General features: G+C 45.4%; 2 protein-coding genes across 2 annotated transcripts; both read right to left on the reverse strand.

Annotated features, from left to right (window-relative positions):
- Positions 1 to 1,352: 1,352 nt before the first annotated feature.
- Positions 1,353 to 4,684, reverse strand: LOC127334006 (putative xyloglucan glycosyltransferase 10). Its single transcript, XM_051360440.2, has 5 exons — positions 3,681 to 4,684; positions 3,251 to 3,559; positions 2,862 to 3,152; positions 2,647 to 2,760; positions 1,353 to 2,299 (listed from the first exon to the last, which is right to left on the reverse strand). The coding sequence occupies exons 1-5, from the start codon at positions 4,401 to 4,403 to the stop codon at positions 1,682 to 1,684; spliced, it is 2,055 nt and encodes a 684-aa protein (XP_051216400.1). The 5' UTR covers positions 4,404 to 4,684; the 3' UTR covers positions 1,353 to 1,681.
- A 1,823-nt stretch (positions 4,685 to 6,507) lies between these two features.
- LOC127334008 (uncharacterized) lies at positions 6,508 to 9,920 on the reverse strand. Its single transcript, XM_051360441.2, has 7 exons — positions 9,646 to 9,920; positions 9,355 to 9,396; positions 9,119 to 9,241; positions 8,546 to 8,775; positions 8,204 to 8,240; positions 7,019 to 7,076; positions 6,508 to 6,915 (listed from the first exon to the last, which is right to left on the reverse strand). The coding sequence occupies exons 1-7, from the start codon at positions 9,784 to 9,786 to the stop codon at positions 6,836 to 6,838; spliced, it is 711 nt and encodes a 236-aa protein (XP_051216401.1). The 5' UTR covers positions 9,787 to 9,920; the 3' UTR covers positions 6,508 to 6,835.
- Between the last annotated feature and the right edge of the window lie 5,661 nt (positions 9,921 to 15,581).

The raw sequence follows: 15,581 nt of genomic DNA on the forward strand, positions 1-15,581 counted from the left end.
GCAGTTCGGCATCGACGTTGCCGCCCGTGAAGAGCGGCGGCGGCGAGGGATGGAGAATTGGTGTGCACATTGTCAGGAGCGGTGGGAGGCACTCGAGCTGCAGGCTCGCCAGCGGCGTGAGGCGGCGCACGCGGTGGATGCAGCGGCGTTCGACGCCCCTGGCCCCGCAGCTACCGAGAGCGCGGAGGCAGCAGCGTGGCAGGAGGAGGCGTTGGCGGACACCATTGCGGCGTTCGACGCCTCCACGGATGAAGAGGCGCGGTGGCGCCGGACGGAGGAGATGAGCCGGCGGTGGGATGATGAGCATCGGCGCCAGCATGAGGAGCGGGAGGTGCAGTACCGTGAACGGCGGGTGGCGATCGAGCACCTGCGGCGGGAGGCGCTCGAGCGCCAGCAGCAGCTGGCAGCGGAGGAGCGTCAGCAGCGGGAGGCGACGCTGGCGGCAACAGAGGCGGCCTGGGTGAGGCGGGCGGACGAGTTGGCGGCGGAGGCCAACGCGTTGGCGGCGGCGATGATGGAGGCGCCAACGGATGAGGAGGAGGCACCAATGGAGGAGGAGGCCGAGGCAGAGGACGAGGAGACCGAGGTGGAGGATGAAGACGACGAGTTCGAGTGGTCCGACGACGATGGGCCGCACCCGGATGAGACGGCCGATCAGCAACGCGCGCTCGTCGAGTCCTTCGAGTCGGAGAAGAAGCTCCAGGACGACGCCGGTGCTCGCGAAGAGGCGCAGATTCATCGCGCCGTCGAGCCCTCCCTCCAGGCGGCGCAGCAAGGGAGGGCGAACGTCGACGCGCTGCTGGAGCAGCGGCGTCTAGCCACCGCCCTACACACGGAGAGGCGGCGCGCGCAGCAAGAGCTGCGGAGGAGGGGAGGCGACGACGGGGCGGGGCCATCGAACACCGCCGGGCGGTCAGTAGGCTAGGTTTAGATAAAATCTAGCCGTTTTCATTCAAACTTTGTAATATATAATCAAATTTGAATGAAAATCTTTATTTTTGTGCACCAATATTCATTTGGGGAGGGCGTTTGGGGGACGCGACTGGGGAGCGACGTCCCCAAACGCGACACGAACAAAACACGTCTCCCAAACGTTCAATCCGGCGCGGTTTGGGGGACGCGATTGGAGATGGTCTTAGAGGCGCTGCGAGCGTTGCAACAACAAATTAGTTGTAGGCTACTCATGTACAACTTGTAGCAGTTACGCTGTAGAGTGGAAATTTGAGACGACGCAGAAATGTAGCATGGTTTCTGCCTATCCATATGTTTGCCCAGTCAAGCAGGCCAGGTACAAACAGATGCATATATCAGCACACCTGAAACAAGGTTGGGAATCTGGAAGGGGTCTAAAATTCGGATGTAAATTCCAGCCTGAACATTGACGACATACATGTTACAAAAGAATATGAATGGCATGCAACAGTTAGGAAGATTCACAGGCCAAGAAGGTGATTGCTACAACATATATCTACACATAACCTTTTTCGAAAAGGATCTACACACAATCTACATACACTGTTCTAAGAACCCGCTAACTGCACAGAGCCACACATTTTCGCTTCCGGACCTTCCAGTTCCTAGCTCCTACGCTCCTCGATGACAGAAGTTTGTAAGCACATACACGGTCCGTAGGTTGTTGGTTAGAAAACAATTTACCCTCTATGTCTACGCTACAGTCTGTTTATTTGATGTCCTCGCCAATGAGGTCGAGTCCGACCAGCAAGAACGAGATGCCCTGGAACAGCAGGAAGTAGAAGTGGATCCCTTGTTTCGACAGCAAGCTCCGAGCCGCAGCGGTAAGGAGAAGCAGTGAGAGGGCAAGCTCCTTCTTGTATATTCGGTTGTACTTCTTGGGCTTCTCTTTGGGATTGGATTTCTCCTTGATTACTGCATCAATGACTGGCATGGAGCCAGCCTTTAGTTGCTTCAGCCCCTTTGGCGCCGAGGCAGTGAGATCACCCTCTGACGATCGACCTGATTTCTTGGTCACGACCCACTCGTATGCGCTTCCCAGCTGGAACAGCCCGGAGATCATGGCATTGAACTTGGTTACAGACATGGTGTTCTCGAAGAGAAGGTATGGGATGATAAATGGGAACGATTTCGGTGCGGGGACGATGTTTAAGAAGGACATCAGCGCAGGGATGTAGCACACGACCCAATTGGGAAGCTCAGCTTCAGGCACAAACATTGTCATTGGGAGGATGATACAGAAGAGCGTGAAGGAATAGAAAGGCAAGATGAGCTTGCGGAGCAGGAAGAAAAGAAATATCAGGTTGGCCTTCTTCCAGAATGCAATCTGCCATAACAAAATTTAGTTGCCGTTAGACACGGTAAGGAAGTACATTGTTATCTTTGGCAAAGGATAATATTATCTAAGAATTAAGGGATAGCCGGCGGAATCGAAAACAAGAACCTTGAGCGGGCAACATACACAATGGCATGCATTTAGGTTCTTGTTCTATAAGAAAACCTTAGTAACAGACAGATGCACATAATATTACACGTATGCAGACACAAAAAATCTAGAAAAAGTATCTGCAAGAGTTAAACACAATAGTAGATATTTAAGTTCTTGGTAACATTTCTAATCGCAGAACAGCTATCTCTATAATTATGCACTAGTTATAGAGCACTTAGCAATACCTTGCATTGAATGATGTCCAGCAAGCATAACCTAAACAGCTGCATTGGCCCCGAATGCCACCGGTGCTGTTGCTTCCGGTAAGCCTCGTATGACTCTGGTAATTCACATTGGCACTGCACAAAGATTGACACAAAAAATAGCATAAGATATTTAATTCTACTCACTACCAACAGTGTAGCAAAATAATCTATAAGCAAGTGGACACAAGATGCACCTCGACATCGTTCAGAAAGACAAACTTCCAGCCCTTCAGGTGTGCACGAACAGCAATGTCCATGTCCTCCACCGTTGTTCGCTCCATCCACCCTCCTGAGTCCTCCAGGGCCTTGATCCTCCACACCCCAGCTGTGCCATTGAACCCGAAGAAGTTGATGAACACACCGTTCACCTGCTGCTCCACCTCAAAGTGGAAGCACAAGTTAATGTTCTGCAAGCGTGTCAATAGGTTCTCGTCCTTGTTCACAAATGACCATCTGGCTTGAACAAGGCCCAGATCCTCATTGTCCTGAAGCCACCACCCAATGCAAGAGTTGAGAATTTAGAATCACTCAAACCCACACAATCACATGATTCAACAACTGAATTCCAGCCTATATATGCTACCTTAAAATGTGGCACGGTTCGCTTCAGGAAGTCAGGGTACGGCTGGAAATCGGCATCAAAGATGGCGACATACTCGTAGTCCTTGACATAGCTGCAGGTCATTGCCGACTTGAGGTTGCCGGCCTTGTAGCCCTCCCTAAGCACACGGTGGCGGTACACAATGCGCGCCCCGTTCTGCCGCCACTTCTCCACCTCCTCTTTGATCAACGCCTGCGTTGTCGGGTCATCGGAGTCGTCCAGCACCTGTACAAGGAGGCTGGACCTTGGCCAATCTAAATTGCAGACCGTCGCAATCGACTGCTGATACACCTGAACGGAACAGAAGACGGCCATCATGATCAAACATCTGAATCTTCTGTGGAAAGATTGGAACTGTGGGGGCAATTGACGATTGTAGGTGGTGGCACCGTGGCAATGCAATGGTGCGAACCTCTTTCTCGTTGCACATTGGTATCTGGACGAGCACCATGGGGTAATAGCCGGCGTCGGGGTCCTCCGCATCGGGCAATGCTGGAGAGATGGGCTTGGGCTTGATGCGCTTGAGCAGGATGTAGAAGCAGCCAAGGCTCTGGACGAGCCGGTCAGCGCTCTGGACAAGGAAGAGCACGACGCAGGCGTCGGCGAGCAGCTGGAGCGGCGGGGCCAAGTAGGCGGCGCGGACGCGTACCCACGACGCGTAGAACGAGGCAGCGAAGACGGCGAGGGCCCCCCGGCCGTTGGAGTGGGCGGCGACCTCGACGGCGAGGAGGAAAACGGACATCAGGAGACAGGCTTTGATGAACGCGTAGAACCGGGACCGCCGCACCGCGTGGGCCGCCTCCTCCTCCTCACCCTCGCATTCCCCCTGGTTGGCATCGGAGTCCGTCCGCCCAGCGGCGACGCGGCGCCGCGCGGCGCAGCCGAGCGTGACTGCGGCGGAGGCAAGCCACGCCAGGCAACCGGCGGCGCGGTGGGCCTTCAGGAGCAGCACCCACGTGATCTGCTTCGCGTTCTTCCCCCTCCGCCGCCGCCCGCCTGGTCCGGGCAAGAAATCCTCGCCACCGTCGACCTCGGAAATGGACCAGTTGGGATTCTCCATCTTGACGATGACCGGCGTGCCGCGGTAGGCGTCGCCGCCGGCAAGGCCGGCCCACAAGCCGCTCCACGGCGCCATCAACGGCCAACTCCACCCACACCACCGGCGGAGCTCACACCTTTCCTCTTCCCAAAATAGCAAACCCTGGTCTCTCTGCTCACTGCACACACACACTATTCCTGGGGCTCTCCACCTTTTGAGCACCAAAGCTCTAACTCCAGCTCCAATGCCGATCGATCTCGCCCACAACCCCCACTCCAGTCTGTGCGACGCAAATGGCAGTGCGGAGCTCCAGAATGGGGAGAAGTCGAGAAGAGATGACGATGAGTGAGAACTGACAAGTGAATGAGAGAGAGGAGAACAGCTCAACACGTCTCAGAGAGAGATGGAGGGAGAGCAGAGTATCAGAGGAAGGAGAGATAATTTAATGGTGGTTGTGCGTGCATGGCTTTTGGAATTTTTGTCGATCTCGAGCGAAATCCGGTTGATTGCGGAATTAACTGGCATAAATAACTTCAAAAAAAAATTATTCGGCATAAACTTGTGAAGTACTGTACGAGAGGAAAACGAAGACAGGTGACGTAGTGGCCTTGTTTCGCGTTATGTTTTTTTCCCGAAAAATCCACCGATCTTTTTCTGCAGAACACAGTATAAACCTAGACCCTTAGATGCTCACAAATACGTACACACGAATGCTATAAACGCAGACACACACCCTACCTCTATGAAGAATATTTCGTTTTTACGAGACATCAAAGTACACAAAATGCTATAAACGCAGACACACACCCTACCTCTATGAAGAATATTTCGCTTTTACGAGATACCAAAATGTCAAGCCAACTTTGGTGGGCTGAGGGTGTCACTACCTTCCTAACCATTCAACTACATGTTGGTTCTCAAATCGACCGATCTATTAATAATTACCAATAATAGTACAAATAGTGAATGTCTAATCGTTATCTAGTTGATCTTATTTAAAAAATATTTTGGAAGTATTTTTTTCTCAAGAGTCGCTTGCTTGATAAGCTTGTAATTATAGGAACTTTTCCACTACACTAGATCTACATTCACCGCAACATTTTGCAATATTCGTTCTACCGACGTGAACAATTATATGTCCAAATGAAACCCAACTATCAAATACTGGCATGCCACGCGGGGCGTCATGGTTCACGTTGGATTGGACTATCAAACAGCCACAAATCTGAGGGCGAATTCTAAAATCTGCTAGCCGAACTGTTTGTTTTAACTACAATTTCACTTGAAAAATCTTGATCTACGAACATAGTAGTTTCTACTGTAATTTGGGATTTTCATAAAAAAAGTTGGACCACTCTAATCCATACGATTCATCTTTTCTTTTTGAATGGGGACTCATCTTTTCTAAGGAAGCGCTTAGAATCAAATGAGTGGCACCTCCAAACTTCCTATGGATTGATTCCTACAGCTCAATTCCATAGGAATTTCAACAATCATTCTAACACCTTTTTGGAACTCATTTCCGTAGGATTGAGGGATTCATGTGTCATGTATTCGTTCTGTTGCCTACTCATTTCCGTATGATTGGGGGAGTATGTTTTATTTTTTATATTATTGTTTTCATATCCCAAAATTATGCTAGTGCATAGGGTTGTTTTATGGTACTCAGAAGCTTCATATTATGTGCCTAACTTTGACTAATAATTTAACCAACAAACTATAAGTTATGTCAAGAAAAGTATTTACTCAATGTGATATATTTTGTGTGGTATATATTTCACATTTTGTTGGTAAACTTAATGATCAAAGTTAGAACAAAAATATGAAGTGGCCGTGTCTACGGTAGGTGCAAGAGCATCCAGGAGGGTATGTTGTCGCTTTTTGCTTGCCAGTGTTACATAGGACTTCAAAGGGGCTAGAGAAAAATAGAAGGAACATAAAGACATTGCTAATTTACTCATATAGTCTACAATGGTCATGTGAATCATGTAAGATTTGGATTGAGTTAAAGGCGAGAGAGAAGAGGGATATGAGTTCTGTTCTAAATTGCGGAGAACATATATCTTCCACATTTCTTCTGATTTCATGTTTGATCGAGCATGGAAGGCTCCACTAAACCAGGTTGAAAGGCAGGCGTTTCCATGTTTTTGTTTAAAAGAGGCTCGTGTTCTAAATGCTTAAAACAGGAGCAGAACAGATTGTGTAAACATATTTATTTATAACAAATCAAATCTCTAACAGCTGAAAAGTTAGTAAACTGGCTCATTATGTAACGCACCACTGGAATTCTATCTTCAGCCAGTGAGAGCAAAATTTCTCAACCAAGTTTATCAAGGACATCGCGATAACAACATGTTCCATCCGCATGTCTTGGACCAGTATTAGCTGGGCGGTAGATGATCAGAATCCGTAACTAACGGCTAATCTGATGCTACATATTCCATTGAGAAGGTAAAATGAGGGTTTCTGGACATACTTTATCTTGTGTCAAACACCAATATACACAACACTTCCACATCATGAGTATGCTAGCAACTTCCATTTTGCCTTTCTACTTTTATTGCTTCATAAGAAATCATCACCTCTTTGAATTTTGCCTCAGCAACCTCTGCCACAAGCAAACGGGGCAGATTATGAGCACATATATACACATAGTGCACATATGGTAGCTTTCCATGAGAGGAGAGAACAAAACGAAGGAACCGTATTACCTTTGTTGTTCTGGTTTTGGTCTGGATGGTACTCCATGGCTTTTCTCCTAAAAGCATTCTGGAATGCACATCACGAAGGAAGTTAGCAAGCAGATATATGGATCCTTCAAAGCTTTACCCGTCTTGCAGGACATAGAACAATGCAAAACAGGCATGAGTTTAATTTTCAGTTGACTTTTGAACACTGAAATTTAAATGTTCCAGAGTTTCAAAAAGAAAGGTGTGGTTCCAGAGTTGCACAACGAAAGGAGTGACACAAAAACATATTTTACAGTCATGCCTCAATCATCTAGCTTGGCTATCCTTTCTAAGCAATGGATGATTGTTCTATTAATTTAGACCCATGATGCAAATAAGAGTAATGAACTCAAGCGAATGTTAGCTTTTGAACTTCACAACATTCCTGCTCCCTCATCCAACTTCTATCACTTCACAATTGTGGATAATAATTAAAAGTGTGGTAAAAATTCTTAAGAACGGCAAGCATTTTAGTTACTTTCATGTCTTCACCTATATTAACACAGGGCTATCCTTGCTAAGCAATGGATGATTGTTCTATTAATTTAGACCCATGATGCGAATAAGAGTATGAACTCAAGCGAATGTCAGTTTTTGAACTTCACAACATTCCTGCTCCCTCATCCAACTTCTATCACTTCACAATTGCGGATAATAATTAAAAGTGTGGTAAAAATTCTTAAGAACGGCAAGCATTTTAGTTACTTTCATGCCTTCACCTATATTAACACAGGGCTGGTGCTTAGGTGTTGCAGAATTTGTGGCAGCAGAAGAAAAGTGGTAAAAAATCTTAAGAACGGCAAACATTTTAGGGGATGTTTGGTTCCTAGCCAAACTTTGCCAAGCCAAAGTTTGGTAATTTAGTATGTGTTTGGTTTTTGCCACACTTTGCTATACATGGACCCATATGTCATAAAGTTATTTTTTTTGCCAACTTTTGCCACACTTTGTGGCGTCCAATTTTTTAGCCACACTTTGTGGCTGCCACACATGTCAAACTTTGGCTTGGCAAAATATGGTTGAGAACCAAACACCCCCTTAGTATATTTCATGTCTTCACATGTATTAACGCAAGGCTGGAGCTACAGAACATATAAGAACACCATGATGATATTTTGGCTGAGAATTTCAAAAGTCAAATAAATGACCAGGTACAAGAAGACACACCTTAATTTCAGCATCTGAAAATGGCTCTGATCTTGCCCTATGCAATCAAAGGTAAGAAACTTGGTCATGGGCAGTTTATGAAGAAACTAGATTCCAGGCAACAAGTTATATGCACCAATCATGTTGGTATGGATAAAAAGGCAAATTTAAATAGAACTATCACAAAACAGCTGGTAAGCTAAAACTAAGGACAAGGGTGATAGTTACATGTAACATCGATGTTCGACTTCTACTGGTCACACGATATGTGTGTCAAAGGACCAATGCATCAAAGTGGCTCATAACAACCTTGGATGTCAACAAGGACAACTAGAAAGTATATGAAGTATTTGTGTGATATACCTGCTTAGGCCCAAGACAGAATAATGATGTGACATGCTGCAACTCACAGCTTCTCTGGGTCTCGATCTAAAATTTGCTCTTTGATTAGCATAAGATGATTCTGTGTCCCCATACCAGTCATCCCTTCGAGTATGCTGATTATAGCTTGGATTATGACCATCTCGAGTTCTGTAATCCCGACATTTACTTCTCTCCTTTTTGAACATATCTTGCATGCGCCTGATGCGTTCCTACAGAAAGCACTAGCATTGGTTGATGATTAGTTGAAACATATCAGTAGATAAATACAGCGACTTACGTAGTAGCTCTAAACGCAAGTAAATGGTGCTGTTGATTCACCAATATTTCTTTAAGATCAACAATCTCAACTCGATGGAGTAAATGCTTGAGCAAGTTCATATAACCAGTCTATCAATCTCTAAAGCGAATGATGATCGTACGAAACTAATCTGGATAATTTAGGAACAAGAATTGACGCATTGGAAAAAAAAACTACACTTTTAGCACATTCTGTTTAAATGTAAATTTCCATAAACGCGTTCTTAATCTCATGTGTGCAAACAGGGAACCAACCACTCTCTCCCTCTGATCCTCGTTTGTCTCACGCGCCCTCCGGTAATAGCGCCAGGCATCACCATACCGGTTCGAACCCCGGGGTGCATCTTCCCAGTAGACGTGTTGTTGAGACCTGCTAGACTTCAGTGAAAGGAAACGGTTTTAACAATCTCTCCCAAATGCTGCTTACAACAATCATTTTTTGATTAAAAATGTTAACATTTCAGAATCACAAGATGGGCATTTCCATATACCTGGGTGTAGAACCAGCTAGCCGTCCGGCGCAGTTGACCAACCTGCAGCCTCCCGGACACAGATGCACAATTAGATTCCCAAAGGCATAAATAGCACACAGACTGAGTAGTAAGAGTTCAAGTGAATGATCATTTCAATGAATTTTGGTTTAGTTCAAGGCTGCCCAACTAGGCTATACAGTCTACGGTAAAGCATCGCCGCAGACCCTGCAAACTACCTACGCATCTCGGATTAGAGCTAAAGAAAGACGCAGCAAATGAGAGGGGTGGAGAGAGACTAGAGAGACGTACGGCGGCGGTGGTGACGGTGGCGCCGATGAGGGCGAGGACGAGGATTGCAGCTGGTGTGGAGGCGGGGTCCCTCTCCCGCGCCTCCTTGGGACACGTGGGCCACCGGTGCGCCTCCAGCTCGCCCTCGCGGCGGCCGTCCATGGAATGGAATCGGGTGCGGCGAATTGGGGATCTGTGTCACAAAGTTGGGCGAGGGCTCCTCTGTGATCGGACCACAAGTTCGCCGCGCGGTGTGGAGCGACGGTGAGGTGGCGGTGGTGGCTGCCGATGGCCGGCAGCTCGATTGCAGAGAGGGGGAGGCGCGGTGGAGGAAGGGGACGTGCCCGGCTGAGGCGGATCAGGGTCTACGGGCCAGAACCTCCGGGCTGGAAGGGAGATAGTTGAGCCTAAGCTGCGGGGGTGCTTTACACCGACCAGCGAGGTGCCGCACACCCCCGGGCGTTTTCTGGCCTGGCCCACGATCTTGGTTCCCGCCCGGACTGTTTCTGCTTCCTCCTGAACAATTACTGTTTCTGAAATTCGTTCAAAATTTGAAAATCATCCATAATTCAAAAAAAAAATCAAATTTTGTTCAAAATTCGAAATTCGTACATCTTCCAAAATTCTTTCTAAATTTAAAATTTGTTCAAATTTTAAAATTCTTCCAGAACTTGGAAATTCACTCAAGATTAATTGTTTTTCAAATTTTTAAATTCGTTCAAATGTAAAAATTCGTTCAAATTTCAAAACTTGTTCAAGATTTAAAATTTGTTCAAATTTCGAAATTCATTCAAATTTTGTCAAACTTGAACATTTTCAAATTTGATAATTTTCGAAAATTATTTTTAAACACAAAAAAAACAAGATAACAAAAAAAGAAACACTGAAAAAGAAAACAAAAAGGAAAAAAAAAAACAAAAACAAAAGAAAAAGGAAAAGGAAAATGAGAAAAACAGGGGGAAATCGCCTAACCAGGCCGGCCCACACCGCGCGCGGGGGTGTGCGGTGCGGTGCAGGTGCCGACCTGGTCGGCATATAGGAATTCCCCTAAGCTGCAAGCAGGGAAGATAGCGATGACATCTGAGCCTTTGCTCGTGAATCCTATTCCCCGCTCATAGCGAGCGCTATCTGGCACACCGCTCTATGCCCGTATTAGGCGGGGAATAGAAGTGCCCGCCTTTGCTATGTATCTATAATCTATAATATCTAAATTGGAGCAACCCACTAAAAGTAGTTCTCTCAACATGCAAGCCATCCACATCATCAAGCTTCTCTGGCTAATCCTAGCCTACCATCTGTCATCAAATCTGCCACCTCACCCATCCACGTCACCAGGATACCACTGTAATTATGTCCCATAAGTAAAAAAATAAGCCACGGTTAAAATCCCACTAATGCTCTTCCTCTTCCAATAGTGTACCTTCCACTCACAACCATTCAATTCTAATGTCTACCACCCATTTATGTTGTCTAGATCCCGCACAAGCAGTCCCACTAAATTCACCATACAAAATTGTCCCGTACGTACACGCTATGCCAAATGAAAAGAAAAGTAACTCTTTAATGTGACTCTCTCCATTCTTCCATGATCTCATCTCTATGCGCAGGGGGGTGAACCGCTTTGGTAGCTTTCCACTCAACTTAGCAAGTACCGTGACTGTTTATCTGCTTCCTCTCCTATAAATATGGCATCTCTCTCAGCGAATAAACCAGACGGGAGACGGCCATCTGTTTGCTATCTCTCTTTCTTGCAGAAGACAACCAAAATCCGATTCATCTCCGGCGCCGATCGATCTGGCCCGTCGTGTCCCCTTTCTATTCTACTTAGTACTTGCAGCCGGTGGACATTATCCAAAAGCAGCAGATCAATCGATGTGGGCGGCTGGGCGCTTGCACTTGACTGCGGTGGCGACAATTTGTGGACGACCAGATCGCCTTCATGTGCATGGGGGATATCGGTTAGGTCGTCATCCAATCAATACAGGCCCCAATCTTTGATCTGTTACATAATTTGGATTGGATTTGTGGCTAATTTTTTTTATGCTGGATGAGCCACATAACATGGTGGAGGACATGTTGTTTTTAGGACATGGCATCTTCTTACGCAGATTTTGAATTGGTTGTATCCGTGTATGGCTGATTGTGGGGCAAGGTGCAGATTTAATTATCTACCTGATTTGGCCTTCTTTGTTGTTTGCAGTTCTTCAACCTCTCTCTGGCTCTACTAATGTAAGGATTCTCCTCAAAAGAAAAAAAAATGTAAGGATTGTCCTCAAAACAAACAAAAAAATGTAAGGATTGTCCTCTATTTTAGTTAACTTTTTTTTTGCTTCACGCTTCGTTGCTTATTTCTATGAATGCATGCAAGATTCATTCCATTTGTTGTCTTCAATTAAAATTTTAAACCACTATATTTTTATCCGTGAGACTGATATATTCTTTTGCACATATTATGTGTTTTTGCCTCCAACCAAATATGTTTCTTCCAATCATTTTCTGCAGCAGTGAAGCATATTTTTGGGAAAAGGAGTTTATTAATTTAATAATATCATGTGACTTTTTCCGGAATGATGCGAAGAGTGTGGTTGTTGAGATGGGAATATAAGCTCATACAAACCTGCTGCACAAGGATTGGTTTTTTGACAGGTGGAGTATACACGGCCCCATAATTAATCAGTCTGATGGTTTCAAGTGTAAGCGGGCTTTTTCCAGGCAATAATCACTGTAATATTTCAGTATTTTTTCTAAATACAAGACTTTCGAAATTTTGAAATTCATTCAAATTTTGTCAAACTTGAACATTTTCAAATTTGATAATTTTCGAAAATTATTTTTAAACACAAAAAAACAAGATAACAAAAAAGAAACACTGAAAAAGAAAACAAAAAAGGAAAAAACAAAAAAACAAAAAAAAAAGAAAAAAAGAAAAGGAAAATGAGAAAAACAGGGGGAAATCGCCTAACCGGGCCGGCCCACACCGCGCACGGGGGTGTGCGGTGCGGTGCAGGTGCCGACCTGGTCGGCATATAGGAATTCCCCTAAGCTGCAAGCAGGGAAGATAGCGATGACATCTGATCCTTTGCTCGTAAATCCTATTCCCCGCTCATAGCGAGCGCTATCTGGCACACCGCTCTATGCCCGTATTAGGCGGGGAATAGGAGTGCCCGCCTTTGCTATGTATTTTCTACATGTTGCCGAGCTCAAGCCCAAAATTATGTTAAAATCATGAGACAAATGGGGTTTGATGATAAGTGGACACAATGGATTTCTGTCATCTTTGAGTCTGTAAAATCTGATGTATTACTGAATGGTGTTCCTGGAAGGCAATTTTCATGTAGGAGAGGGGTCAGGCAAGGAGACCCCTTATCCCCTCTTATCTTTGTTTTAGATGTTGATCTCATTCAGTCAGCTATTAACGGGGCTTTTTGGAGCAGATATTAGCTGATCCCTTTCCCCCTGACTTTGAAATGGATTATCATGTGATTCAATATGCAAATGACACTCTTATTATCATGCCAGCATGTACCCAGCAAGTGTCAGTTATGAAGGATATTTTGGATAAATATGCATCCTCTACTGGTTTACATATCAACTACAGCAAGTCAGTCCTTATTCCAATAAATTTGACACATGATAATGTTGTGCGGATGGCTCAAAGTTTTAGTTGCTCAATTGGACAGATTCCTTTCACATATTTGGGCCTACCCTTGGGTACCACTAGACCTACAGTCATGGGTCCGAGATGCCACTTGTTGATAGCATTGAGAGGAAAATGCCAGCCACCTACATGATGATGTATTGTAGTGGAAGAGTGACAGTGATCAATTCCTTGCTCACCTCTATTGCAATGTTTGCAATGTGCTCCATTTAGATCCCTCCATAAATTCTAGAGCATATAGATAAACTAAGACGTCATTGTTTATGGAATAAGGAAACAGAAGAAGGGGAGAAATGTTTTTCTCTTATTGCTAGGGATAAAATCTGTAGTGTTGGAGATATGCCCAAGAGGCAATAATAAAGTGGTTATTATTATATTTTTGTGTTTATGATAAATGTTTGCATCCCATGCTATAATTGTATTAACCGGAAACATTAATACTTGTGTGTTATGTAAACATAAAAGAGTCCCTAGTAAGTCTCTTCTTAAACTAGCTTGTTGATTAATAGATGATCATGGTTTCCTAATCATGAACATTGGATGTTATTAATAACAAGGTTATGTCATTGGGAGAATGATATAATAGACACACACCCATAATAAGCGTAGCATAAGATCAAGTCATTAAGTTTATCTTGCTATAAGCTTTCGATACATAGTAGCCTAGTCCTTCGACCATGAGATCATGTAAATCACTTATACAGGATGGGTACTTCGATTACATCAAACGCCACTGCGTAAATGGCTGGTTATAAATATGGGATTAAGTATTCGGAAAGTATGAGATGATGCATATGGATCAAGAGTGGGATTTGTCCATCCTAATGACGGATAGATATGCTTTGAGCCCTCTCGGTGGAATATCGTCTAATTAGCTTGCAAGTATGTGACAAGGTCACAAGGGATGACATATCACAGTACGAGTAAAGAGTATTTATTGGTAACGAGGTTGAATTAGGTGTAGAGATACCGATGATCGAACCTCGGATAAGTAAAGTATCGCGCGACAAAAGAAATTGGTATCATATGTTAATGGTTTATTCGATCACATAATTCATCGTTGAATATGTAGGAGTCATTACGGATCTCTAGGTCCCGCTGATGATTATTGGTTGGAGAGACGTCTGAAAGGATCGTATGCCGCACCTAGAGGGGGGGGTGAATAGGTGCTAACCAATTTTTAGTTCTTTTTCAATTTAGGCTTGACACAAAAGGTAAATTCTCTAGATATGCAACTAAGTGAATTTACCTATATGACAAGGTAATCAACTAAGCAAGATATAGCTACACAATATAAGAGATAGAATAGGATAGAGGTAACCGAGAGTGGAGCACGCGATGATACGGAGATGATTCCCGTAGTTCCCTTCCTTTGCAAGAAGGTACGTCTACGTTTGGAGGAGTGTGGTTGCTACGAAAGCCAAACCAACAGCCACGAAGGCTTCACTCAGATCTCCGGTGAGCAACGCCACGAAGGCCTAGCCCACTTCCACTAAGGGATTTCCTCGAGGCGGAAACCGGGCCTTTACAAGGTTCTTGGGGCACACATCCACAACCAAATTGGAGGCTCCCAAATCTGTAACAATACAACAATCAACAACAACACATCAACACAAATCAACTAGGGAACCAAATAGGAACACTAGCATGAGAACCCTCAAACAAATGAGGGGGAAATGTAAATCGCTTCGGTAAGGATGTAGATCGGTGTCTTCTCCTTCGAATCTCCAAAGATCAAGAGCTTTGGTTGGGGGAGGAAGGAGATCTTGCAAATCTTGTGTTCTTGAGGTGGCTCTAATGGTGGTGAAGCTTGGCAGATTTTTTGTGCAATGATTGAGCAACTTGTCCCTTTGGAGAAGAGAGCTATTTATATGATTGGAGCTCTCAGATCTGACCGTTGGGGCGAATTTCAGTAACACCGGAAGTTCCGGCCAGGAGGGCCGGAAGTTCCGGCTGGCACCGGAAGTACCGGCCAAGAGGGCCGGAACTTCCGCCAGGAAGGATCTTCGTCAGACGCCCAGTTCAGAAGATATTGGGGCGGAACTAGGGCGGAACTTCCGGCGACCGGAAGTTCCGGCCAAGTTCCGGAATTCCGAGAAAACCATACTGGACATCCAGAGCCCCAAATTGCGTATTTCTGGAACTTGCCCGGAAGCTGGGCGGAAGTTCCACTGACCGGAACTTCCGGCCAACATCACCGGAACTTCCGGTGCAGGAACGAAACTTGAGAAAGAGGCTGCGGCTGAGACCACTTCTTTGGAAGCACCAGGGCGGAAGTTCCGCCACCTGGGGCCGGAAC

This window comes from Lolium perenne, chromosome 2 (genome assembly GCF_019359855.2).
Source record: "Lolium perenne isolate Kyuss_39 chromosome 2, Kyuss_2.0, whole genome shotgun sequence".
Classification (NCBI taxonomy): Eukaryota; Viridiplantae; Streptophyta; class Magnoliopsida; order Poales; family Poaceae; genus Lolium; species Lolium perenne.